This window comes from Ciconia boyciana, chromosome 2 (assembly GCF_034638445.1).
Source record: "Ciconia boyciana chromosome 2, ASM3463844v1, whole genome shotgun sequence".
Lineage (NCBI taxonomy): Eukaryota > Metazoa > Chordata > Aves > Ciconiiformes > Ciconiidae > Ciconia > Ciconia boyciana.
This window is the reverse complement of record NC_132935.1, coordinates 163,219,223-163,246,469: the sequence shown is the minus strand read 5'-3', so window position 1 is coordinate 163,246,469 and position 27,247 is coordinate 163,219,223. Positions and strand designations below refer to the sequence as shown.

Here is a 27,247-nt window from a genome sequence, read left to right as displayed (position 1 = left end):
AAGTGCAATTTAATTTATTTACTGGTTGCAGTTATTTTGTTGAAATCTTAACCTGGTCATATACGCAAGTATTTTAGAAATGTCTCTAAGGGAAAATACTCTAAATCCATGAAGTGTTATTGTCTGATAACTTGGTGCCTTGCTCCTCTGAGCACCCAGCTGGTGCACTCAAAGGTAGCTTAATTGCCTGACAGGCATTGTTGCTGAAACTGAACTATTTGTCTCTGCTTTGCAATTACTGTGTTGGTCGAAGATACCATTTTCCATCTTTGAAAGTTGTCAGCAGTGAGGAGGTAATGTACTGGTGAGCTATTGGGGAGTAACATGTAAAACTGCTAATCTGCATCAGAGCCAAGTCAGTCAGGCTGGTTGAAGTTACTGCTGAAAGCAGTTTGAACTGGCAGATTTGACACCGAAGCAGATGTAGGGCATAGTTGTTGATGGCAGAAATGTGGCTGTGATGATATCCAGCTGGTAGTGACAAGAGGTGCTGGTGTGTCCAGTTACTCTGACACCCTCTTTCACATCTGGTGATGTGTGCCTGAGTCAGGTTTGTGAAGTATCTGCTGTTTCTGTTCCCTTTAGTAGAAATTTCAGACCCTTTCCTCCAATGATGAAACTGTTTTGTAGGGATCTAAGCTTAGCAATGTCAACTTGGCACCCCAGCCTTTTGGTCCAATGTTACTCCAAACTAAACTCCAATGGCTATTTCTAGACAACTGCTGACCTGCACTTTGCCTTGCTGGCATTCCCCTGTTGTGAATTTTACTCATGCCTTTTTAAGGCCATCTGAAGCCCAGTCCTGCTCTCTAACTCCTGCAGCTTTTTAGTAGGAAGAGGAGCAGCTGTCCTTTTGTTCTTGTGCTTCTTCTGATTGTGACCCGTTTGCTCCTCTAAATTCTCGCTGGTTTTAACAAGAGCTCTCATTTCACAGGTGACCCAAGGCAGTGGCTAACTCTACAAAACAGTTGCTCATATGAAACAGCTGTCTGTGGTGGCTTGCTACATTACACAACAATTTTTACTGTCCTAGCCTACAGCAGATGAGACCTCCAAAATATTTTTAAACTGTGTAAATCCTTTAAATACTGAAACATTTCCAGATAGGGCTCTTGGATCTTCTGCCTTCCTGAAGGCTCCTAATTAAATCTGCTAAGGAGATTACTGCATTGGAATAGTTAGACCTTTTATTTTCCAAAAGTTTTTAAGATTATCTAATCAGCCTCTTACTTCAACCTTTGATCTTGATTATCTGATGAAGTGCTTGGCTAGCAGTTCAGCAAGCCAGACCAAAAGGGAGGTATGGCAAGTCTTAGGTCTCCACCAGGGAGGTATGACATCTTGTTCTACTTCTGCTGTGTCAATCTCTGGTCTGGCCACTCCAAATTCCATCAGTGAGTTATGATCAAAGCGCAAACCTCAAGTTCTTAGAAAGCCTTGTGTTTATGTTGAACTATTTTGTTAGGAGAGAGCTACGCTATTTTGAGTCCATCTGGAGGATGTTTGATTTTATTTGTAGAGACACAACTTAATTTCAAACAATTAAGGATGGGATAAGTCAGAGGCAGAAGAAGGTAGGGACTGTACATGATTGCAGAATGTGGAGCTTGTAGATACATTGCTACTCCTAGCTATAATAGGAAAAGCATGAAAAAAATAGTTTGTCTTCAGAAATTCTCCTGTAAATGTCTCAGTCTCAACTGCAATAGGCTGTTTTGCCCCTTTACTGTATTATCTTGCTTCCTGCCTTAATCTTGTCGTATTCCTTACACATCCAGGCAAGTGCTCTAGAAGGAAGGAGGCAAGAAGTGGAAGTTTCCTTAACACTCCCTCTGTGCTGAGGTGGTTTAACCACGGTTAAGGAACTTCAAAACCAGAAACCCCAGCAATCTACTTAGATGTCTTTTCCTTTGTTTTGTATAACTTGTTCTTTCCTTTACTTAGGTGCTCTTGCTATATCTGTATCCCTCAGCCCCATAAGTACTGAATCCAAGCAGCTGTTCCTTCTTTTGCGTTTTCTTCCTCCATTTGTCAGAGGCTGACAAGACGCAGATTTAATTCTTGGCTCTGATGACAGTCAGACTCACCAAAACAGCTGGCTTCTGCCGAGTTGTCTTATAAGAAGCAGCAATGAATCCTGCCAGCTCCCAGTTCTCAAAGATGCAGCATGTTCAGCATCAGTGTCCGTCAGGTTTGGGGCAGATCTTGATTCTTGCAAAACTGTGTAGTGATCCTCAGCACTGCTTTCCAGCCTATTTATGCCAGGCCTCTAAATGGCAAATCAGTGCAGCTACCGTTACCTGCTTTTTTTTGTTGGAAATTAAGTTGGAGTATTAAATTTTCTTGTTCTGCTTGCCAGACAAATTTAAAGGAGGAGTTTTCTTTGCATTGAACTTATGCTGTGTCTTTGTCCTGTCACTTAGGTTATAGTATAACATACAAGATGTGGTTCCCACAGCAACTAGCTCTGCTGTACATTTCTTTTGCCTCTGGGGGCATGTAAAATTCCAGCTGTAATACTCCTGCATTTATCCATAATCTTGTTCTAAACAAGCTTTCCTTTCTGCTCAGGTTTTCATACCCTTCTCCGCTTCAGCGCCATGTGCTGAAGTATTAAGTAGCGTGGCTGACGACTGTCACGTGGATGCTTTCTTCCTCTCCTGAGGAGGAACATCAGAAGCAGGCTTCCTAAATGCCATTATGCGTGCTTGCTGATGTAGGTGAGGTCAAAGAAACGCTCTCTGAATTTGGAACAGGAAGCTTCGATGTTTGCGGTGGCTTGCTGTTGAAAGTGAATCAGTGGAACAATTAGCACTTCTTGCCTTGAGGGTGTGATTACACAAAAGTTTTCTCCAGTAGCGAAGCTAGTTTAAGAAGTTCCTGGCTGCTGGGTCTCCACCCTGCCTGAAAAACTGGATTACCAAGTACTGCAGTGATCCCATTTACAGTATGGCTTCGTAAGCAGATGCGTTGGCACAACAGGGAGGTGGTGAACCGTGGAACTCTTTAATCTCATTTTGCTGCTGAAGAAAACACTGGAGTAGCACAAAGTACAGGGTGTTGAAGGAGACAGTTTTACTGGGTACATGTGTGGGGTGAAAGACAGGACTGTGTTTTCTCTGTTTCAGGACAGTCCATTGCAAATGGTCTGCCTGATGTCAACATACAAAAACTGAATATCCCTCTCACAAATTCAGGGTATTGGTCTGCTTATGGGTTTCTTGTCTTTATTGCTCAGATACTGCCATCGTGGGTGGAAATCAACTACTTGCTTCTGGAAAGTTGGAACTGGCTTCTGTGGATTGGCTCAGGCCTAATCAGATATACTCTAGCCATGACAAAATGGGAAGGGCGACCTGTGGGGCTTCCTGCTCTTCGCTTCTGGGGGGCAGTGGAGTGAGCAATGGGATATCTGTTTGTTTGTGCAGCCGGACAGACATTAGTCTGTCTGCTGCAGAACTGGTGTGAGCAATAAGGACTCCAGAAAAAGTTGCTCACTGCATGTTTGTCTTTGACCTGCAATAGTTACAGGTTGGGTTTCATCAGGTGAGGGTAAGTCTACGTACAGCTAGTTCCCAGTGACTTCCGCTGTCAGTAGCAGCAATTGCATTAGCAGCTTTCAGAGCAGGCTGGTAAGCTTATGAGTTTGAGCAGAAAACCACTTAACTTTCAATTGCTGTACAATTTGCACTGAGAGATTATGCTTTACTAAGTAGATGTAATACAGTTTGTGATTGGTGTCAAAATATACTGGGACACTTTAACGATGAATGATAAATAATGCTAAACGGTTTATCAGATTGCACAATATCTTGTAGGCTTCCTGTTGGTGTGCTGCTCACTATGTATTTGATGGGCAGGAATTTGTTCATAGCCGCATTTTTTCCATATCAATCTCTAAATGTCCTCTCCTGTCTTTTGTCTTCTGTTGGTCTTTGAGATCTGTTGCTCATCACCAGACTTCTTTAAACATCCTTATTAATGACAGCATTATTTATATTTACATTTAGGTTCTAGTTCTGGCTCTTCCCTCTGTCTTGTTTTGTCTTTTCCTGATATTTTTCCCCTCTGGGCTTGGAAGAGCTTTCCATTCAGCCTCAGCCAAACTTAATTTCTTTCTCACTTAAGCCTGACCCTCCTGTTCTGTGAATCTGTAGCTTCTATTTGTGCATTTCTAATGAGAAAAATCAGGAGGGAACTGTTGTAATCAAACATAGTGCCATGTATAATACACACCAGAGTATTTCACAGCATTATCTGAAATAGAAGCTATTTTCTAGGGAGGAGTCAAAGATTTCTTTAAAGAAAGACGTTGTAGCGGATTGATTTTTTTTTTCTTGAAAATGTTGTAACTGTTCTCTAATACAGAGTGGGTGCCTTACTTCCAATGTGAACCTCATCTTCTGGCCACTAGATTATGGGAGACGTTTGTCTTGCAAATTGTTCAATCTCTTTGCATATGTAGAGCACCAATCTATACTGAAACTACATTTAAGCAGAGATCCAACTATGTTTGGATGTACCCTTAACTTCCCCAGTTACTCTTAAACTAGTTTGGAAGCTGGCTCAGAAACTGGCAGTATCAGGAATCATGCTGGTGTTTTGAAACAGGATGATGGGTTTGTAAAGTACATGCTCTTGTGTGGACTGGATCTTAGTTCCAGTTCAGCTGAATTAGCTTCCAGTTAATTTCTAGCAGTTAATGTATTGCTGGATTGGGAACAGGCCAATGTTCCAGTTAATTTCTAGCAGTTACTGTATTGCTGCATTGGGAACAGTCGTTTTCCCCCTTAGGCTAAAGATGAGGCTCTGACCTACTAATCTATTGTTCGAGTGTAATGCAGTTGGTGTAAGTGAGAAAATTTGTCTACATCCTAAGGCAGTGGAGGTCTTACCCTAGTAAGCGTGCAACTCGCTTAACTGATATCCTTGGGAACGACTGCATTTCGACATCAGCCTGATACATATTGCATTGAATTTACCTTCTAGCAGAAAGTGTTTCCCTCAATAGTGACGTTCCTATGACTTCTGCTTTCAAAGTAGCTTCATGCTTAGCTATGGGTTTCTGTTTGGGGATCTGGGTATTCAGTTGCTCCATGTCAGGCTTCCTGAGCCAGAATGCCAGAAGATTTTGAACGTGGCACAAAGCAGTGTGTGGAAATGCAACTTGGCTTTGTTCTTCGTATCCTGTGGTGCTGTGCTTTATGAATTTGCAATTGAGTTGGGAGTCAGTACCTACCTCCCAAATTTACTGATCTGTGAGGTGGAAAAATCACAACTTTACTCTCTTGTGGTGCCAGTAGCAAAACTTTTTTCCCTGCGCAAACAAAGTGGGGGAACACTTTCTTCAACAGGAAGGTGGCTCTTGCATTGCTTTTCTGCTGTTTCCTGAACTAAGTGTTTTGCTGATAGCCTTTTGGTATTCTCCTTTCTGTAGAAGACTGGCAAATTCCTCCACTTCTTTGAACATCTTAATGTGAAAGTGGTTTTTAAAAAATGTGCTTAAAAAGTGGCAGGCTGGACTGGGAGCAGATATAGTATGGGTGTGAATCGGCCCTTTCACAATGAAGGCTGGCTCTGTGTGCCCTCTTGTCTGTCTAACCCCCACCCCCTTTTCTGGGTTAAATACAACCTCTAACTTGGCTAAATACAGGATTTTTTGACCAAGTGAATTTGAGCACCATATGATCTGCCTCCTCATGTTCCCTGAGCCCTTTGCAGGAGAAGGGAAATGTTTTTGAACAAAGTCTGCTAACAGAGTTGTGGGTGGAAAGAGGACAAAACGAGTACGTGAAGAACCACATATTTTCACTGGACTTCCAAAACAAGTGACGGTTTGTTCTCCAGATAAAGGCACATTTGAGAGGAAAAACCTGAACAGTGAAAGTGGAGGGGTTTTTTGGTGGGTTTTTTCTTAGGTGTCACAAAAATTCTTGTCCAAAATAAGAAGCGTCAAGGCTTGTAAGCACGTAGTTTTAAAATATGAATACGTGACAGGCTGAATCCCAGATGAGTCCTCTCATGACACACAACAGAGGACACTAGAACCTAAAGGCGAGATTTCAGTGAAGGGGAGGGTACTCTTACATCTGGGGTTTTACAATTTCCTTCGGTAGAGATAATCTTGCTCCCATGCAGGAAGTCCAACATATGTCTAAACAACCTGAGTTAGGGCTGGGTGAAACTTTTGGCTAACTAAATAAGACCCATGTCAAAATTTACTAAAGATGACTGTATCTCCATGCTTGGACACAGTAAAGGAAGGCTGAACATTGTGAAGAGTATTCTTGCATAAAATGTTGGGGGGATGTTATGCAACTTCATTTCTGTATTTTTTTTCATTTTCCTTATTTTTTTCATGTCTGCTGTGTTAAGGTCGTATCTTCTGCAAATACCTTGAACCAAGCAAAGGTTTTTTGGGATGAGGAAGCTGGAGGTGCCATTCAGGGCAGCCAAGGAACTGGTCTAATTGCTTGCTGCTGACAAAAGGGGTTTCTTCCCCCATTCACAAATGTGTTCTCCCTCCTTCTTCCCCTCCTTTTTCCTCTTCATTGGCTGTGAAGCTCATCTGTTCAGAGGTTATGCTCACTACCAACCAAATATAGCTTCCCCCCTCCCCCTGTTTGTTTTTATGGTGGATTTAGGGGGTGGCTTGGTGTATACTGTGAGCATCGACACTGGTGGGCCGGAGAAGATAGAAGGTGTGTGGCTGGGCAGAGTGGGGAATAGTGACTCTCCTGGCTGCAGCAAGCTGTTAGATGAACTCAGCACATACCGTTTCCCACAAACTAAGGGACACCGTGCACCCATGTAATTGCTTCCTGTGCAGTTTTAATTGTGCAAAACAAGCCTTTCCGTGTGGTGTTCGGATTCGAACCTTGCAGCCTTTTTGCTTTCATGTGAGAATCCAAAAGTAAAGTACTTTGCTAAGTGAAAACCTATGTGCATGATTGTTTTGGCCAAGAAATTCAAATAGGACAGTTAAGAAAATAAATTTTAAAGGGGGAGAAGTTTTTTGTCAACCTGAACCTTAAGGATGAAAAGGAAAAACAAAACCCTCCATGGTATTTTTCTGCTTGCTTCAAGAATTTACAAGGTGGAACTTGTAATTTCCCCACTGACCAAATTCAGGAGAGTAAGTTTCTCAGCTTTTACTGTTCTTCAGATACAAAAATGTTTGGTTCCTTTATGGGTTTTGTGGTTGCAAGTTAGGAAGAATGAACTTTCAGCTTTTCTAAACTAGCTGACTTAGTACTGAGATGTTTGTTCCCTGTAAGCTTACTGTTCAAAGACAATCAAGGCTGGAATTTGTGCTTTGCAGTCATGCCTGCTTTTCTTATTCTTTCAGAACTTCCTAGTACTATTGACACTGCTTTGTGTTCATAGCTCTAAAAATCCTACTAGCTGACTATCCAGTCATTAAACCATAGAAACCCAAGTTTGAAAGGGTGAAATAGCACAGGCCTGGAAAACGGGCTTAGACATCCTATACTGGAGCAATAAAAATATGGTTCTGAGAAGACTGTCTTCAGTCCAGATGCAAATACAAAGAATACAGTACCCAATATATCATGAAAACAGGGCCTTGCACAAGAGGCGTGTTAGTAGTCATTGATTCCGTTTATTCCTGGGTGCAATTCAGAGAGGTGGTTTGCTCCATAAAGCATGGTTTGTCATGCGAGATGATGTAATTCACACCATGGTTGGGAGAGAGACTAAGCGTGATGTTTCTAGGGAAGGATCTCAACTATTCCGGTTTTGTACGCAGTGAAGAAATGACTTATTGTCAGAATTCAGCCTAATTCAGAATAATTTCCACTTTTTTCTTTTAAGGCAGTGTCATCCCTTTAAGTATTAGATTTTTCTTGCTATTCTTCTGCATCAAATTTATAAGAGCTGAAAAAGAGAGTCTAATTTTATCAAGCTTGTTGCCTTCAGCTTGTGAGTCCTGGCAGCCCCTTGCTTTTTCCATTTCCCCCTCCTGCTTCTCCAGTACTTCAGTACTAAAACAGCTGTAGCATCAGTATCTACTTAACCTTCCAAGAGTCCTGTGTATGTACACTTTACATTTTGGCTTGTTCATATAACTTCTCAGTTACTTGTGATCACAGGGATTTTACAGTCCACCTTGAGGATCTGCACGCCTGTAAGGCTCATGAATGTGAGGTATCCATTGTTGCCTCTCCTTTCCTGCAGCAAAGGCTTCAGTTACTGACTCTGATCCTGACCAGTCGTTGCTTTCCCTCCCAATAAATTCCTTGGACTTGTATTAAGTGATTATAAAATACACTTAGCTGAGAATCAATTCTTCTAGTTTAAACTGATGTGTTTAACTATTTTCTCTAGGCTCTGTTTTGGATATTATAAAGCACATTGTGGCCAAAGGAGAACACAAGACGGGTGTCCTGGATGAACCCTGTATAGCCACGATCCTTAAGGAGGTGCTGGAGGGGCTGGACTACCTGCATAAAAATGGACAAATCCACAGGTATTTTTCATCTTTTCCTCATCTTTGTCCCAAAATGTGTGTTGCTGAAACAGAGCAGCTGAGCACATGCAGTCTCATCCTACAACCAGCTGTGAGGGCATGGAAAGAGGAAAATAAAGGTGGGAGCTTAATCAAAACTCGGAATTCAGTGTCTATATAGTGGCTGCTGCTTTAGGACATACTATGACTAGGCCAAGTTTGGGTCAACTTTGGGGTATCGAAAGTTCTGATATAGACAACCTCTTTCCAAATGTCAACACCCAGCTGCAAAGTGGAGTTGTTGGAGCTGGAAAACTTCAGCTGGTTCTGTTTCTTGCAGAGCTACAAATCACCAAGAGCACTGCATAAGAAGTGTTGAGCAATTTAAAAGGGAGGCTTTCAAGCCCTGGTTTTTGGTTTTTGTTTGTGTGTTTTTGTTTTTTGTGGTTTTTTTTTTTTAAGGCTAGCTGCGAGATCAACATCATGACACTTTTATTTGGGTAATTTAATTTAAAAAAAAAAAAGATGGAAACAAAATTAGTGGAAATACTTCTTCTGTAGGCAAAACCCAGTTAACTAGTGGCCTGTGATTTGATGGATCACTGAAATGTGTGGGTTTCTGTGCTGCTATGGTGTTTGGGAGGTATTTTTAAATCATGTTTTCCCTTCCCCTGTTGTCACGGTGTGGTGTAGCTCAGGAAGACAGCATACTAAGTCAGTATGTTGTGCCGTTAAAAAGAATGAGATTTGCAATCCTAAATATGTGCTGAAAATAGAATATACCGCTTGTGGGTAATATACATCATCCCAGCCACACACTGCTGCTGGGAACAACAGCCTCTTCTTTCTTGGGAATTTTGTGAGCTTGGCTGTCTTCTGGTACAATGCCATTATAAGCATAGCTGCTGCTGTGCTGGAGTAAGTTTTTGTCCTCTTATGATAGCTGTGTAAGAAGAGGTAACTCCTTTTTGCCAAAATGTTATTTTAATTAGAAAATCCAAGAAGTATTTATTACATATTTTTGGTCAAACTGACTGGCTTTTGTAGATTGTTTTGGGTTAAAAGGAAAGAAATGGTTGGAAACAACTCAGGTGGAGTTATTTTCCCTGAAAGAAGTCTCAAATTTTGGTTTCCATTCTCTGTTAAAATTCTGATTTAACAAGAATGGTTGTCTTCATTGAAGACAGTTTTGATTTCACAGCTGGTTACTTAACTTAGTTTTTTAGAGATAAGACTTCAGGCAGCTCTGGGAAGTTGGAGTAAAGTAACAGACCAACTTACTCACTGAGTACATAGTAATTTTTCGCCCTTGCTGTAAGTAATTTACAAAACCATGCTCATCTGTGACTTGCAGTTGATTTGCTTGACTAATTTAGTTCATCTTCTGGTTTAATGAAGTTGAAAGATACATGTTAAAGCAGCAGTAACCTGTTAAATTTCAGTTTTTTATGAAGATGTCACATAGTGATTTCTGTATTGAAAGAGAGGTGGTTCTCAATTTGACTTGCTGTAGTGAAACAGCAAAACTAGTAATTGTGGTAAAGATTATAGAGGATATATTAATGTGGTGTTTTTTTGCTGCACTCAGCAAAAATATGATGTTCACAGAAAGTTCAAACTGCTTGGTCTGAAGAAAATGTGATTCATATTGAATCATTTGGAAGCAGACTGGACCAAACCTGCTGCAACCATTCTCGTCCTGCTTGTTTGAAGCATTTTGCCCTTATTTAGGGGACTTCAGCAAAGAAATCAAAGCTGTGTCATTGCTGCAGCTTAAGGTTGCGGTTGTGCGTCAGCTACTTTGCATGTGTTGCATCCCTGTATTTTGGGGCTGCTCTGACAACTGCGTAATGTTTTATCAGAAAAAAGCTTTTGGATTACCTCGTGTTGGGGCACGGTGGTCTGGGAAATTTGGAGAAGTGGTAATAGTCATGATACAGAAGGAAAGTTTTGTGTAGTTTCCTACCTGTGATGCAAAGGATGGGTTTTTAATTGTTGGCAGAAAGCAAGCTTACACGCCTTTGAGGAATGAAACATGTTTCCTTAACAGAGTTAATTGTGCTGTCTTGCGTTTTATCCAGATGTGTGTACACCACTGAGAAAAACAGTTTAAAATGGTAGTGCAGATGGGACCTTTCCTCATACATAGCGATATCTGTATGGTTTTCCCATTTTGCTTAACGCCAGGGGTCATAATATTGGTCATGCCTGATGGGAAACGCAGGTGGAAATCTTGCAGTCGTGCCAGAGATGCTCTGAGAGGAAGCGTTTAAAATAACTAAACTTTGGACCCCTGGCTCAGCTTAAAGTATCTGGCTCTAAAGGAAACCGCATCAGGTGATGGCTGAACTGCTGAATATAGTGTCTACAATGTGGGGCAGCTGCAGTTGGGGTGAGCTTTAGGCCAAACCATGGTCAGCTGTGAAGGGTCAAAATTGAAGGGCTTTGGTTAGCCCTGGAACAACCAACCCAAAGCAAGCAGCCATCCAGCAGAGCAAAGTGTTCAGCTGGTTACACTAAAATATCCTAACTCCATTTGTATTACACCTAGGATAAAACAACTTGATAAATTATGGGTGAAATGAATGTAATTAGCACATCTGAAGTTGGACAACCAGGCTGGTGGCAAAGGCCGAAGGATGAATATCTGGACCCAAATGTAATTTTGTGGGTGCTGTTGACCTGAAGCAGGGACAGCTTGTTACTGCTGTAAATCATCAGTGAGATCAGAGAATATATGTCTGACAGTGGAGTTGCTCGATACTTTTAAATTATGCATCATCTTAAATGGGTAAATTAAGTTAACATGTGGAAGACTGGCTTAATGAAATTTTGCTGCTGCTGAATCTTACTCTGTGTAAGCCTGCCTTGAACTTAATGCCACTTCCAATTAAGGTTTGGGGACCTGGCTTTGCATGGCAGTGTAAATCCCTGCTTTGGACAGGAGTAGCTTGACAGTATTCTCTAGAGGAGATTAGAAAGCCAAATATCTAGTGAAGGCTTAAATTATATTTTTTTTTTTGTTTACTTTCCTGATTAACAGCCAGAGTAAGGCTGAGACTTGAATAGATGCCATTGTTCAGCAGCAAATGCTTAAGTCTCCCACATTGTCCAAAGTGATATTTTTTTGCTTTCTTCTTGCAAGGGCTGTTGGGAACAGTGTCTGAGGCCTTACAGAAAAAGACAAAGGAGAAGGCAAAATCAGTTTGATTTTTCATGAAACACTCTATACCAAGGTAACGATTACAAATGATCCCTGTCTTCCTCCAAATTCCCCACTGCCTCCTGTATCTCAGAGTTGGCAGCTCTCTGCCTTCATTGCCATGTGCCTGTCCCTGGCTGTCTCTCCCATGCCAGCTGCTGCTGTCCCCGTTGTGGCTTTCTGTGTAGCACGGTGATCCCGATGATAATTTGAAATCCTAGTGATCTGGCTCATGTAAAGCCAGTTAAATACCTGGGCACCAGCCAGCGTGCTGAGGACGGAGGGCCGGATTCAGAAACCTTTGGATGAAGCTGTCCTGCAGGAATCCCCTCGGACACTTTTTTTTATGGAGGTCGAGCAAGACTGACGTGCTGCAAGGGGTTGCTCCTGGGCTAATCTTGTCTGGGTGACACACAGGGTATGTTGTACCTCTTCCCCATTTGGACTCTGATTCCTCTGTGTACTTGAGATTTAGCAGGAGTTTGATGAATGACTTGGAAATAAAACTAAAGCAAAACCAACCCAAGAGGTTTTATTGCTTAAAAAGACTTGTTGGAGGGAAGTTCAAGGCTTTTTCAGGTGGTGCTCTTTATGGCAGTCTGACAAATGAATCATGGTGATTAACTGTTACAAGGTGTCTCTGTCTTTCTCCCTATTTTTATCTCTGAGCTTATCTTCTGTTCATGATTAGCTGTTGTGTAACTGAATATTTCAGTTAGTCCAGGTGAAATGATATGCTGCTCAAATATAATCAGATTCTCCTATTGCAGCATAATAAATGTGATACTTGCATGCTTTTTTGTTTTTACAAAAAAGCTTAGGAAGTGATTTAGGGTTGCATGCACTTGAAATATTGGCATGGCAGTGATCCAGCTATTAATTTGTTTGCTGCTCTACTTCTTAGGGGGTGAGAGGTGCAACAGCACGTTTGATATGCTGAGTTAGATCAGCTTATGCCCCCATGCAGAATGTTTTGGGGCTTTTTTGGTGTCTTTTCAAAATCGTTTTTTCTGAGTATGGAGCAGTAGGGTGCCATGGCAGCTGTTCGAGTGTTGCTTTGAAGAGACCCTGGAAACAATATTCCTCCTGTGTTTTTATGCCAAATATATTAGCTTATTTTTTGGACCTTAGGATGGTTTTGACACAGGATCCAAGTTTAATTGTCTGCCTCTTCTACCTACGTTAAGAGAAAATAACTTCTGAAAAAAGGATGTCTGTATGCGAGCACATACACATCACCAACGCTTGTGGGGGTTTTGCAGGAGCGCTCTTCCAGTAGCAAGTTTCGGATTTAAGATGAAGGAGCTGATGGATACATTTTGGCAGAACTTGGCTGTCCTACAGTATTCAAGCTTAACTTTCATGTAGCTGATTAATGCATTGATAGCCGTGCTGGCAGGTATTGTGGTTAAACTGGATTCCAGTATGCCACTAATTATTTTGACGACTGAAATACTGAACTTTTTTTCTGTAGCAATACTGTAGAACTTCACAGCCCTCCTCTCCACAGTGCTATGATCTTGTTTTGGGGAGTGTGTTTTGGAACTGAAGTTTGGTAGGGGAGGATTGAGGGATGGATAATGGGATGTGGAGCCTTTCACCTCTAATTGCCAGTTTGATTTTAAGTCAGGACACTAGTAATTTGAAAGCTAGCTATGGCTCAGCCATGGGAAATGGAATTTTATATTCAGAGAAGTGTACTTTGGTCTCTTCTCCCTTATAGTACGAGATGGGCAGAAGTAACCTTTAGAGGTAGTTGTAAATATAAATTTTAAAGCTTTAATTTCTAAACAGTTCTGTAGCCACAATAATAGAAATGTTACTCTGGGTTTCTCAGTGGGAAGGAAGAAAAGATGCTGCTCTAGATTGTACTGGGCGATTTGTGTCCCCAAATAAACACCTTGCTGTGCAGTGTCAAGGGCACAAGGACTACTGAATCTCCACTCTGTGTGCATGGCAGTCAGACTGGGCTGTATTGTGGTGGTTTGGCGAACCAGCAAGTTCTCCTGATGGCTGTTTCTTCCACTGCATCATCCAGAAATTCATTGTTTAAAAAAAAAAAGTTCCTCTGTGATTGCAGAGAGAAAATATGAACCAGATGTAAATCCCAAATCCGCAGACAGCCAGAAACAATAGCTCCTGTGGAGACAGTTTTTCCTCAAAGTGGATAAAGACAGCCTCTGCTCTGAAGCCTAAAAACCTGGCAATTAAAACTCTGATGGTAAATATCACTGCTGATGAAAGCACAGGAATGCTGGGGGCTCTGCAGTGGCTTCAGGCTAACGTCAGTGCCCCAACCCTCAGGGCCTCCGTCTGTTACAAGGGTCCTCGTAGCAGCTCGCAGGGGGATGCCTGAAGCCAAGCGCTTGCTGTATGGCTGTTGCGTTCAGGTGTCTGTCCCCACGTCACTCTCCTTGGACCCAGGTGCTGCCTTTGGACTTTGTCACTGGGTGTCCTGCAGTTACTCAAAGTAACTTCAATGTAGTCCAAGGGAAAAATAACTTTTTGGTACAACTACTATGCACCACATTAAAAGGGAGGTGAGTGTTTAGGTTTTTCTCTCCCCCACTTTGTTACATGGAGATGAGAAGCAGGAAAATATACCATGAAGAGCAGGAGATAGAGGCCGGGGTGATCTCCGAAAGGCTCTACAGCAATGACAGGTTTTGGTCAGTGATCCACGACAGAGTTGCACACTGAACTAATATGGTTTCCAGCAATTCCTGAGTTGTGAGGAGTATTTGGGTTTGACATGTTTCTAGGGGAAATAATCTTCATTCACTGGCTGCGGCATTAATTGTATCAGGTGAGGATGTAACAGACCCTCTTAGCTTCTGACTTTGAAGAAACCAATTCACACATATATACAACCACTCTGTTCGTGACATCTTTCTCATGTCATGGTTTTTATCTGATGTAGATTACTGGGACCAGATCACCCAGTACAGGCTCTTGCAGCATCTCTCCAGCAGTAGAGTAATTGTTTAAATCACTGGTGTTCATCCTGTTGGTCCTTTCTACTGTGATGCATAAAGTAAATAACCCACTTCAGAAAGATAGCTTTGAATATTGTCCCCTGTTGTAATGCAGCCGATTTTCTGGCCTTTGTAGGTCCTAAAAGCTGCGTATGTAGAGATGCCCTAAGCATTTATTCAGACCACTGCGGTCTTTTCATTCATGTCTTATGCTAAAGCATGAGAAAAAGGTCACTTGCTAAATTTGTGTGGTAACATATTAAGCACACTTGAAAATTTGCGAGGCTGCATCAGAAATTATTTTTGCATGTTTACTAACTCAAATTATATCCTGTCTTACAGAGTTCTTGGAAAATTCTAACAGTATTAAGCTTTACTTTTTAACTTAAAAAACAAAAGTGAGGCAAAACCCACACACATTTAGGACAGCAAATAGGGAACTGCCACAGAGAAGTTTATCATTTCATGGCAGCCTGGAAAGCATCACCAAGTTAGACTGGGAGTGCCAAGAGGACTGTTTCCATTGTACAGATATGCAATTTTATAACTGCTTTCTCCATTTTATAGGAATAGCTGGATGAAATAAGGAGATCTTTCCTCTTCCTATGCTGGCTATGCTTAAAACTGTCATCTTCTAGGTTTTGGAGAAGGAAGTCAAGCTGGCAAGTCTCTCGTGAGCCCTGGTTGTCTTGAATTTCTCCTTCTGCGTCACGTTGCAAGTCTTGCTGAGCAAGAGCTGTGGGTGGCTTTGTAGATATGGGTGGCTCTTGGCTGCTTAAGGGAATGCCTTGGACCTCGTGCGTATATAGATATATATGCCGCTTCTCCAGAACAGGGGTGCTTACTGGCTTTTGGAAATTAAGATCTTTTTGAGCTGCCCTATATCAAAATTTTTGGGCCCTATTTGATCCAAGTTGATTATGTGTTTACTGGAATGAACTTTCATCTCTCCATCATGGCAGGATCAAGGCAGGGAGATACGTGAATCACTGGCTTTCCTGTTTCTTCTGCTACCTGATCCATCTTGTACTCAAACTGGGGCGACCTGTGTGTAGTAGTTTTCGGGAAATTCCTATTTCTGAGCACAGTAGGAACATGTTTTAGCATGCAGGAGATGCCACAGCATGGTGGCGTGCATCACTAGTATTGCCACATGAAGCATGCCCACCTCCTTGCACATTAAATAATTTGACATGAAACATTGAAATAAGGCCACGTTATAACTTGACTATTTTCCTCTGTTACCAATGACTAAGGCAGGGCCTCCCAAAAATATCTGGGCCTCCAGGGGTAGGAGGCAGACCTTGTGACTCCACAGCTTGCTCTGTGTTGCTTTTCATGCAGCAGCTGTTAAAGGAGCTTTGTGCCTTGTCTCCACTGCAGACCTTAGGAAGTAGGATCAGGAAATGGAAGCGCTGAATAGATGAATTTGTGGAAGAAATCCTGGTACCTTTTTAGCTGCTGTTCAATGGTACAAAAACTTGATTTTAAAGCCTGCTGGGCAGGGCCCTTTCCTCGTGGGGGATACAAGAGAAAAAACTGAAGTTCTGACTGAGTAGGGGAAACTTTAAAAAGTGGTGTATGAGGTTAGAGATGTAGCTTCTCTCTTACATTGACTGCCAAAGGGCTGAAGCTTGTCAGAAGCCCTAGCTGCTTGGCAAATCTTCCTTGCCATAAGCTGATATTACAACAGTAATGTGCATTGGGGTGAATATGTGAAGCAACAGCCTCTTTTGTAGGAGGAAGAAGTGGGGCTGTGAGGGTTGGTATGATTAGATCGTCTCTGTGTTGGGAGATAGGGCTAGGTCTAGTGTTCGTAGCACTTTATTATCTGGCTGAAGGAGCTGATCTGTCTGAAACTGTTTTTTAAGGTTTTGGTTTTAGCTGGAGCAACTTCCCCCGCACTGATGTGCAGTTGAGGTTACTTGAGCACTGATGCTGGGCTGGAGGCATGGTGATGGATGGGAGGTAAAGTCCAAGGCAGACAGAATCTGTCATTGAACCGCACCTCCCTTAACTATCGTTAGGCTTGTAAACACGTGGGAAGAGAAGGAATTAATGAGAGCGCAAAACCATCAAAGACAAAGTTGGCATAGGAACAAAAAGCGTAAGCTGGACATAATTTGCTGAGATAAAGGAAAGTTGCAGTCCCTGTGATAACAGTGACTGTGTGACAGACAGGAACGCAGTAAGTGATGTGACACACCGCTTGCTGTCTCGCTTAATGTCAGAGACTTGCACAGAGTTAGCCCAAGGTCTGCAACGCTTCCTTTACTGCCTCAGCATCTTACCAGCCCCTGGAGCTATTCAGATAACTAAGATGACAGAGTGACTTTTGGGAGGGTCTCCTGCAGCTTTCTTTGGTGAGCCCTCCCTTGTCTGAGCTGACATAGCGACTTAACCTAAAATGAATCAAATTTCTGAGTCATGGTTTCTCGGACCCCAAACTCTCTACTTAAAGCAGCAGTCCACTTCTGCAGCATTGGAGGGCAAAAAGCAGGAGGAATTGTACCTAGTAAGTGTATCGTGGATCCTCTGAAAGGTGTCTTATGTTTTAACTAAAATAAAGGAGATTAATTTCCCATGTAGCCCTTACTGAGGTTTCTGTTTGCCTATGCCAGGAGACTGGATGCAGTTCTCTCCCAAGAGGTCTTTTCACTGTGCTGAGTGTGATTTTTACCTGGATGTTAAGGGTAGGGCACGGAGAAAACAAGTACTCAATGTACTTGTATGGCTCATCTTGTTGGAAGCTGACAAGCCTTTCCAGTAGGCTTTGTCTACACACCCCTCTTTGCAAAGCCACAGTCTGTCAGTCACTTCTGCCGTTCAAAGCCTTGCTTCATGCTGCTTGGAAGAACCAAAAAGAACTTTTAAAAATTCCTGATAACACTGGATTATTCATCTAACTTTCTCCAGACATTAAAATGACAGTTAAAAAGCCCTTAAATATTCCTGCCTAGCCCCCATGAAGTTGGGGCTTTAAAAATGCCTCTACTGTTTATGAACTCAGAGTAAATCATGAGTTGCCTTGTGCTGCTGGCATTTAGCTCCTGCGTTGAGGCCCTGATCTTTCACCACGGCCCAGCAGCCGGCGGAACAGCTCAGAGAAGAGGGTAGAAGCAGTCGCTGTGCCTCCCTCATCCTGAGCAATAAAGCGTGTTGCTGGGCTGGTCCCCCGCTGTAATGTATAGCAGCCTGGCTGCTGCCACTGGTCCCGGCTGCCAGTGGCTGCAAGAGCCTGCTGAGAGGGCTGTGCATGAGCAGGGATGAAGCAAGCTGTGGACTTGGCCCTCTCTTCCCTCTGCTTATGCCTGCCTCAGCAGGGAGGCTGGAGAGAGGAGCGTGGAAGCTGCTTTGCCAGCTCTCTGCTATTGGAAGACCTTCAAGCTTTGGGAGATGTTCCCAAGTCCAGTTCTGCAGAGTTAAGTACAGCACTGTAACAGACAGTGATTGCATCTCGCGCAAGAGTTTGAGACCTAAGGCTCAACCCATCAAAAATGTTAGTACACACAGCTTTTCTGAGCAGGAACAGGGAGCATGCTAATGTACAGCACTTCTAATACAGTTGTCTTGAATGGCTTCTCCTGTGTTGTACTGAAGGTGCTGACATTTTAGGGTGTAAAAATACTACTCTGCTTGCATGCTCCAAGCCTGGTTTCCCTTTTGCAGCTCTGTTTCAAATGGTAAAGCTCTTGCGTATAGCCAACTTTTTATATTCTGGATTATAAGGCAAAAGGAAGAGGTGGCATAGGTAACGGCATATCATCGAAGAGAGAGTAATATTCGATAGGAGAGAGAGAATAGTGCTCATTTGGTGTATAATGTCACAAATTGCTTCATATTTAACTGTACATAGAGATACTGTCCTGGAAGTATTTTGCAAGTTACTCAGAACAATGTCAACTCCAGCAATTGGTTGCATTCAGTATAAATATTGAATTATTCATTACTATTAACAGAAAATAGTAATTCTTGTATCTTGCACCTTCTCTATTTTTAAATGAAACTTGGCAGGACCAACCACTCCTTCTTCATGCCAAATTATGCACTGTAGAGTTCAGTCCATGAAAATTTATTGTTACAGTTAATGTCAATTGCATCTAATGGGCAGATGACTCACGGCTGTGCTGACAGCCAGCATTGCATCCTAAAGGCACATACGAGCAGGTTGGAAGCAAAGGCATAATAAATAGGGCTTATCTCCATTTCCCCCTTCATGTGACAGTTTTCTTCTCAGTGCTAGGCTACAGAAGTCCTGGGATGCCGCTCTTTGCTCAGGTCACTTGTATCGCGGCTGCAATGGCCTTAACAAATTGTCCTAGCTATTGCTCCCAATGTAGACTTTTGAACACAAGCCAAGTGAATCCTTTTCAATTTCCAAACAATATTAAGAGCTTGTTTAAAAAGCAATAACTTAACATGCTTCATTGCTTTTCTTGCAAACACCAGTTCTTTTAAGTCTGTAATATGAAGTTTTATTGCATATGCCAGGATTGCAGAGTTGCAGCTGGCTATTGATAACACTGCTCTCCATTATGGACCAGCAAGTCTTGCTTTTTCCTTTAGTGTTGTCACTGCAACGACAACCGCTATATGGCGGTGCCAAGGATTGGGGGCTGTGGGTGAGGGCAGATCTGATCGTTTAGCAGGATTTTAAGGACTCGTGTAGGATTTTTATAGTGGGAACAAGCCATTAGGATACAGTTCCTGTAGTTCCCTCCCCCGTCCCATTGAAAAATTAATTGTGGGGGGTGTGGGAACACTGCACTCAAAACTGGGGAGCATCATCTCATTGCCTTCCTGTGCTCCTGTAGCTGGATGCTTGGTTGTAATTTTGTTGGACTGGCGATCAGTTTTGGTTATATGGCATCTAATGCCTATGGCCCAGCCCTAACCTGGAGGCATTAACGTGATGTAACTGGTACATTAGCGCTTGGCCCATTGGGAAGCTAAACCAGTTTGGAATGCAGATGAGGAGGGATTTCTGCCCTGCTGTGAAACCTTTAAAGGCTGATGTGGAGAATCCAGCTTTGCACTTCAGCGAGTCCAAACCACTCTTCCCACTCTGGTTGTGAAGTATGAGGTAAATAAAAACATAATTGTTATTTTGCGGAAGGGCTCTTGGAGGCTTTAGAAGGGAAGAAGGTGAGAGGCTACGGAGCAGGAATGTCCAGAACTATGGTAGTATTTGTTAAGCTACTGACAAGAAAGTTTACTTCTGCCTTCTGTAACTTCATTTAAAGTGTGATATAATTACTATTTACACTACAGCCTAAAGCTGCTTCCTGTTTCCAGTATAGTAATTATGCTAGAGGCACACCATTTATTCCAAGTGTATCAGCCCAGGATATGGTCATTACCACATTAATAGGAAGTACCTTCAAATTGTTGTACTTGGCAATAACTATATCCTGGAGTAGCAAACTTCTCGCCATTCAGCTTTTGAGTTTATAAGCATCACCTGACGAGAATAAACAGGAAAGCTCTGTTCCTCTCTCCCCCACCCCATTGCTTTAAATGCAATTAATTAATCTTAAAGATGGTTTTAAAGGAGCACCTCATTTGAAGATACTGCCAGTGACACCAGTGTATGCTAAAGAAAGGGATCTGTGTTCACCCAGTGTTATTGCTGCTCAATGTTCACCCGGTGCCATTGCAGTGGGCAACGCGATGCCAATACACTGGGGTGAGGAATGGGAAAGCTGGAAGTTGCCTCTATGTTACAGTAACTCTGAAACGGGAGTCAATGTCCCCAAACAGCTTGCTGCCAATCCCTCTTGCTGCTCTGGGGTGGAGTATACCACGTTGGGGTGAGTAATGGCCTTTTCAGAGGGTTGGTCACTAGGAGGAAATGCCACATCAAGTGGTGATTTAATTCTGCAGCTTGACTTGGATATTTGGCAGTGGCTGTTGTTGGCCTCCTGGATTTCTTATTGTAGCAACGATTTGTTTTAATTTCTTGAACCAGCTTGAAACACCATATTTACTGACTTTTGTTTCCAACGAGAAAATATGTAAATTTTAATTAATCCAAGCTGAAGTTAAAAAGAAAACAAGTCTCTGTATTGGAGGGGGTTAAGGGACTGGAGTCCTTTAGCTCTTTTTTTTTCTTCCTATGGGATTCAATCTGAGTGCTTGTTTCACTGCTTTTTGCAAGCCAAGCCTGTCCAGCTTGCTCTGTTATGGTAGGATGGTATGGTGGTATTGAATGTGTGCTGCTTTCTGGCTGCTGTTGCTACATCAGTGAAACCTGCCTGAGTTTTTCTGGACTCTGAAGCACACAGTGGTTGAGACTTCATCTTTAGTTCTGCTTAAAAACATCCCTGGCACTTCCCTCATTGCTGAGTGTGGTCTGCTTCGGGGGCTCGGTGAGCTGCACACGCCATTGTGCCGGCGGGGAAAGTTTGGAAGGGCTGTACGATACTCCACGGCCCAACTTAACTGGGGAAACGCTCCAGCATCTTGGGGTGCCTCGGAGTACAGATGGAAGAGGAAATTACTGTTACTTGCGTCCATCTTCAGTAAGAGGAACAATAACTTCAACAGGCAACCTCGGCGCATGCTATTCCTTTGCCCATAACCTGGAACTGGCAGGCAGCTTTGAAAGAGCCTCACATGTCCTGGCTGTCACAGGAGAACCGACTGTCTGGGTAAACATTTCCAGTACGATTGGAGAGCTTCCTGAACACCCTCTGTTCCCTCTGAATTAGTGCTGGTGCGAGGGGCATTCCTGGAGATGGCTGCGCCTGTGCCAAGCACATTTTGTGCCATGTGAGCCAGCTCCTTACCTAGGAAGCAGCAGATGTGGGTGCTGTGCCCTCATGGCCCCACGTGCTCATGGGGTTGGACCCCAAAGGCATCTTCTACCTAAATATTGGCAGGGACCTTTTCCATTCCCTCACTGTTATGGACCGTGAACGCTTTGTGGGAGTGCAGGGGTTAGGTTTGTGTCTCTCATGGCGATTAACTCTACAACTCCGATAGCATAGCATCCATTGGCCAAATCCGATACCGGGGGGCGGGGGGAGGGGGGAGGTGTAGCATAGCTACATGCTTAATGTTGTATTTAATCCCTTCAGGTCCCTCTGTCTGCTTAAGAGTCTCCATCCACTGCGGTGCTGATGCTTCTTGTCTGCAATGGCTGCAGCTGTTAATTGCAGAAAGAAAACAGAATAATGCTCCTTGGAGGGAAAGCTGACTTGACTAAACGCATGTTCATATATTTGGCCAATGTAAAATGAGCAGGACTGGAGCTGACTGGCAGCGATTGTTTTATGTTTGTCTACTTATTCCAGCATCACTGTCACAGCTTCTTACTGCTTTGAATCCCATTCTGCTATTAAGTCAGCTTCTCAAGGCCATCTCGCCATACAACTTCAGTGTTTCCATATAGATCTATCCAAGTGTTCTTGATCATTAAAGCAAATGAGTATTTTCCTGTACCTGCTCTTACGCTTGTGCTTCAAACAGTGACTAGGTTCCAAGATGGTTGCTGCTAGCAAGAGGTGTACGTTTGGCAGGACTTGAAATACTTGTTTGAAGGCTAAAGGCTGCTGTCAGCTGCGGCTTGCTGTTAAAGTAATCTTTAGTGGGACTGTCTTACGGACAGTCTCTGTTCACTTTTGTTCTGCTGTATGCTGGGAGAAAGCCTTGCCATGCCAATGTCCTAGACTGGGTATTGGGAAGAAGCTAACAAATGCTAATGCTGGAGAGGATGTGTTTAAAATTATCCTGGCCTGGAACTGGCAGTGGCCCAGGCTCTTCTTCATAAGAGCAAAGCCAGGAAGGAGGAGATTTCCAGGGCCCGACCGGGGCTCTTTGGCCAGGCCATCATGCCAGTTCTGTTCTCATGATGCACGAGGGAGGAGAGAAAAAAATAGCTTTTGACTTTTTTTTGTGTGTGTGAAAGGACTTGGAATATTTGCGGAAGGCAGTGGAGGGAGAATCTGCCTGTGTTTTTTTGGTTGTGTGTTTTTTTTCCTTTTCTCTTCCATGCAGGTGGTTGCCATTAAGGTGAGGTGTGGTGTGAATTGTCTATTCACTGGCATCCGTTCCCCAGGCAGTTGCTTTGCTTGCAGCCTTATTGAGGCAGCACCTGCATGTGCTCTGGGTCTGCATGGTTTCCTAGCCAGTGCAAGCTTAGCAGCCATGCTGATGAATATGGGTGTCAACTATAAAGGTGCTTCTCTCAGCTTTGCATGAGGAGCAGCCTGTGAAAATAAGCTGTAAAACTTCTAAGTATATTTGGAGTGAAAGTAGTGTTCCTCTCGAGGATGGAGAAGTGCTGCTGTTAACCTAACAAACCAGAGCTTTTTTGGGGTAGAAAGGGGATAGTACAAAAACTTTCATAGCCCATGCTGGATGTTCTTGGGTGTTCGTTGGCTTTGGTCAAAAAAAAAAAAATCAGGGAGACTTTTTCACTAAAGTTGAGACTTCACAGGACAGTTGAGTGGCCCCACTTTCCCATTCTCATTGTCTCTGTTGTACCAGCTCTGCTCACCTGACTCTTGGTGATGTGGTTCAGCTCATTAAGCCATGAGCAAACGTTTTTCTTCTGTCTAGATTTTCACCAGTGTATGGGGCTAAACTGACTTCCTGTGGAAGCATGTGAACTCCTCCAGGGCTGGAGAGCAGAGAGACTTGGGGCTGGGGAAGAATAGGAAGCATTTGGTGGTAGTGAGACTAGATCAACTCACAGAATCGTATAGGTTGGAAAAGACCTTTAAGATCATCGAGTCCAACCGTAAACCTAACGCTGCCAAGCCCACCGCTACACCATGTCCCTAAGCACCTCATCCAAATGTCTTTTAAATACTTCCAGGGATGGTGACTCAACCACTTCCCTGGGCAGCCTGTTCCAATGGTGGACAACCCTTTTGCTGAAGAAATTTTTCCTAATATCCAATCTAAACCTCCCCTGGCACAACTTGAGGTCGTTCCTTCTCATCTCTTGGTCTCCCCTGCGAAAGGGTACCTGCGTATCAGACCAGTGCTAGGTTCTATTTTCACATTTTTAGTTAACCTAAGAAACTGGGACAAACCACTTTCCTTGTATTTTTGAGGGTACCTTCTGATAAGTTCTTCAATTTTTTTTTCCTGTGCATTAGTACTTAAAATGCTACTAGCTGTAAATCATACAAATGCCACTTAGTGTCTGTCTACTGAAGTTACAGTTGGTGTTAAGTCCCTACTGTTTCTGCATGATTGGAAGCAGGAGGTGCTAATGCAAGAAACAAAATATAAGAAGTAATAACCTTTTAATATATCTTTGTTGGTTGAAGGAAAGATTTAATGGCTTCCACTTATTGTTGCTTTATCTTTCTGCAGGGATGTGAAAGCAGGAAATATTCTTCTTGGAGAAGATGGCTCAGTGCAAATTGCAGGTAACTTTCCTGGTAGCTTTGAATAAAGTTTAGGTGTAACTGTGTATCCAAAGAGATGGTTTAATGATCAAGAAGAAACCTACATTAAAATGTTAGCTTCAAGAAGCCCCACAGTTCTTAAAACAAACAAAACAAAACCACCAACACCAAAAACCCCAACAATAAACAAACCACAAAATGAAACAAAAAAAACAACCCAGAGTTTATGACATCTTGTTATCTTAAAATACCATTCTTTGGAATAATGACAATCACCATGAATAAATCCTTTGACTGTTAAGTCCTCAGAAGCAACAGATTAGATAAAATTCTTGGCATAAGCTAGGCAGATTTTTAAAACGGCGAGTTCATAGGCTTGGAAGTGGACTGCACAGACCTCACTGATTTATCATCGATAAATGTAAGGTGGCTTTCAAAAGGACTGTGGCAAACAGTGGATAGATTCATCAGAAGGAAATTGGTATGTTTGATGGTAAAAGTCACTTGCAACTTTGCCTTAACCAAAGATCTGCCAGTCAAACTGCTCATGTGGATGCTCCCTAGTCCACTTCAGTCAAACCGGGTGGCAGAATGCATGTTTCACTGACTGCCCTAACCCAGCCCACACTGGGGTGAACTGAAAATCTTGGAAGCAGCCGTGCAAGCTGAGGGACAGGGTAGGGAAGAGTGTTAAGACAGTTGCTTTAGCTAAATACAGATGTGCCTGGAGGAGATGTCTGTTGTAGTCACTGCTGTCACGAGCTGCATCAACACAGCTATGTTGGAAACAGTCCTTGGTGTGGATGGATCATATGTCTGTGGAAAAGGCTGTTGTGGGGTTTGGTGTGGTTTTTTTTGGGTTTGTTTGGGGGGGGCGCAATAGTACTCTTCTGTTCTTTTATTTCATACGTGTTCCTACAGACTTCACTCTTCTTTCCAGAACTCAAGAATTTTTATCATTATTATTATTACTGTAGACTATTAAGACAAGATTTTTGGGGAGTACATTTAGAAACTGTGAGACTTGTTTTTCCTCTTCTTCCCAGTGTGCCGTTTTCTGATCCTGAATACAATTCCTCTCCGAGTGTCCTTTACCTCAGGACTGTGCTCTTCCCGTGAATCTTGTGGTGCCTTTCCAGTCCTTGTGCCACCTCTAGTTGGAGGGCAGAGCTCGCATCTGGTCCTGCCATCTTAGCAAACATCCTTGTAAATGTTTAACTCTTTCAGTCCCATATTTAATTGGAAAGAGCCATATCTGTTTGTGGTAAGGTCTCTTTTTTTAGTGCCTTGTCTTGCTGGTGGAGGCACAGCAGTGGGTCAAGCCAGTGTGCTGGGGGTTAAGGGACAGGGCTTCGCAGCTGTGTAGCAATGACTGTCATGTCAGGCAGAAGTTCATGTTGCATTGTGTAGCGCTGAGAGGCATGGACTCTTTGGTATATCTGTGCCTGGATTTGCATCTTGGAATGAAAGGTGTAGATTTTCCACCAAGAGGCAGAATGCATTGTAATGCACAGGTGTTTATAGGTAGCTCTTTTCTCTCTGCAGAAGGCAATAGGCCCTTTTACAGGACATAACACCTAAAATACAGGATTTCTGTTTAAAACCTGAAGTTGCTTTGTTTTCCCTTTTAAGTCTCCCAGTGCTCTTAATGCCTGCTGTTATATTTCTAATGAGGTGTAAATAATTCATCCCGTGTGGCAGCTGGTGGAAGGTAGGGAGTGGCTTCTAAAATGCTCAAAGGAGCAAACTTTATACAGTGACATCCTACAGTTTTTTCCATAATGGGGCCAAGATGTAACGTTTTGGATTTGTAATTTTACAGAGTTTTAGATTATGTTCTGGGAGAGGCTGCAAATAGCTGTTACGTTAGAGTAATGCACTGTTATTCCAAGCGTTACTGCCAGCCTAGCAGAAAGCTAGAAAGCTGCTTGTGTTGCTCTTCCACAAAGGGTGACAGGGCTTGGCTTTTCTTTTTATTAAGGCTCATTGGTAATAGGTACCTGTTCATGTATTTTTTTTTTTCTGCTGAATAATTTTTAGTTGCTAAGGAGTTTTAAGGTTGACTAGTCTTACTGTACGAATTTCAGAGGATTTATTTTGTCTGTGATTTGTACATGCTCTCCTGGACTGAACTGCCTACTAGTGGTTTATATGTGCAACATTTAAATGATAAAATCCATCTCTCTGCATATCCTGCAAAAGCAGCATTGCGAGGTGTGCAAAGTTTCGTCTTTACAAATTCTTTCTTTGAACATGCAAAAGGACTAACGCTGTAACCTTTCATGAGACACAGCAGAGCGACTAAACTCAACCAAGGTCAGCAAGTTCACCACAGTGGCAGGAAGCACTTTTGTTTCTGCAAAGGCAGCTGATGACTTGAAAGAAACAAAAATAAATGAATGACTGAATACTAGAGAAGAGCCTGACCTGGTCATAACATGAGATTTTGTTTCTGTGGGAATTTCTGACACTTAAGCTTCCTTTCCTCCTGATCCAGGATGAAATAGCAAAACTTCTCGTGAAATTTTTGAGGCGGAAAAAATGCTGGAAGCAAACCAGTCCCAATAAAGTGAGTTTTATTTCTGCAAGATCAAAGCACTTGCCTTTGACAATAATATTAATGCATATTAAGAATAATTCTGTTGATCGTTGAGTGCTTCAGTTATCAGCTGGATTACATCACTGTGTTCCCATGAAACAAACGTGTTTAAGTTTCACTGGAAAGTTATACCACAAGGGAGGGGGAAAAAAAAAAGATCAATCAGCTGTGGAGTGAAGCCTGAGGGTTAGAGTGAATGGGGTACCTCCATTGAAGGAGCTGGTTTGGTGTATATCAAAAATGCAAATAATGTAGCAGGAAAGAAAGACTTCAATTCTTTTATAATGACTCGTTTCCCTTTTGCCATCCCTCTGTCAAAACTGCCTGTGAACAGTTGTTAACAAGGTCTTATTCAATGTTTGGCCTTTGCAACCTAGTGTTCCTATGTGTTTCCTACTGCTTGACACAATTCATGTTTCTTTTCTCAGAAGAAATGTAAATCTTAAATGTTAATGTAAGGAATGTAAATCTCAAACTGAAAGTCCTTTGAGGGGAAAAAAACCAAAGCTGCTTTCAAGGTTTAGAAAAAACGGTCGACCCTGTCGTGGAGGAAACCCCACTGCTGGGTTATACCTCTACAACATGGCTGTGAATTTAATTACTTGGGAAACTTTTACTGTATAGAATTCATGGCAGGAATTT

General features: G+C 42.6%; 1 protein-coding gene across 2 annotated transcripts in view; it reads left to right on the top strand.

Annotated features, from left to right (window-relative positions):
* The window catches only part of OXSR1 (oxidative stress responsive kinase 1), a 94,025-nt gene that overhangs the window by 34,203 nt on the left and 32,575 nt on the right, over window positions 1-27,247 (top strand). For both annotated transcript variants that reach the window (XM_072854787.1, XM_072854786.1), the window contains exons 4-5: window positions 8,347-8,488; window positions 23,972-24,027. In XM_072854787.1, the coding sequence (XP_072710888.1) occupies window positions 8,347-8,488; window positions 23,972-24,027 (198 nt within the window). The remainder of the gene's footprint in view (window positions 1-8,346; window positions 8,489-23,971; window positions 24,028-27,247) is intronic.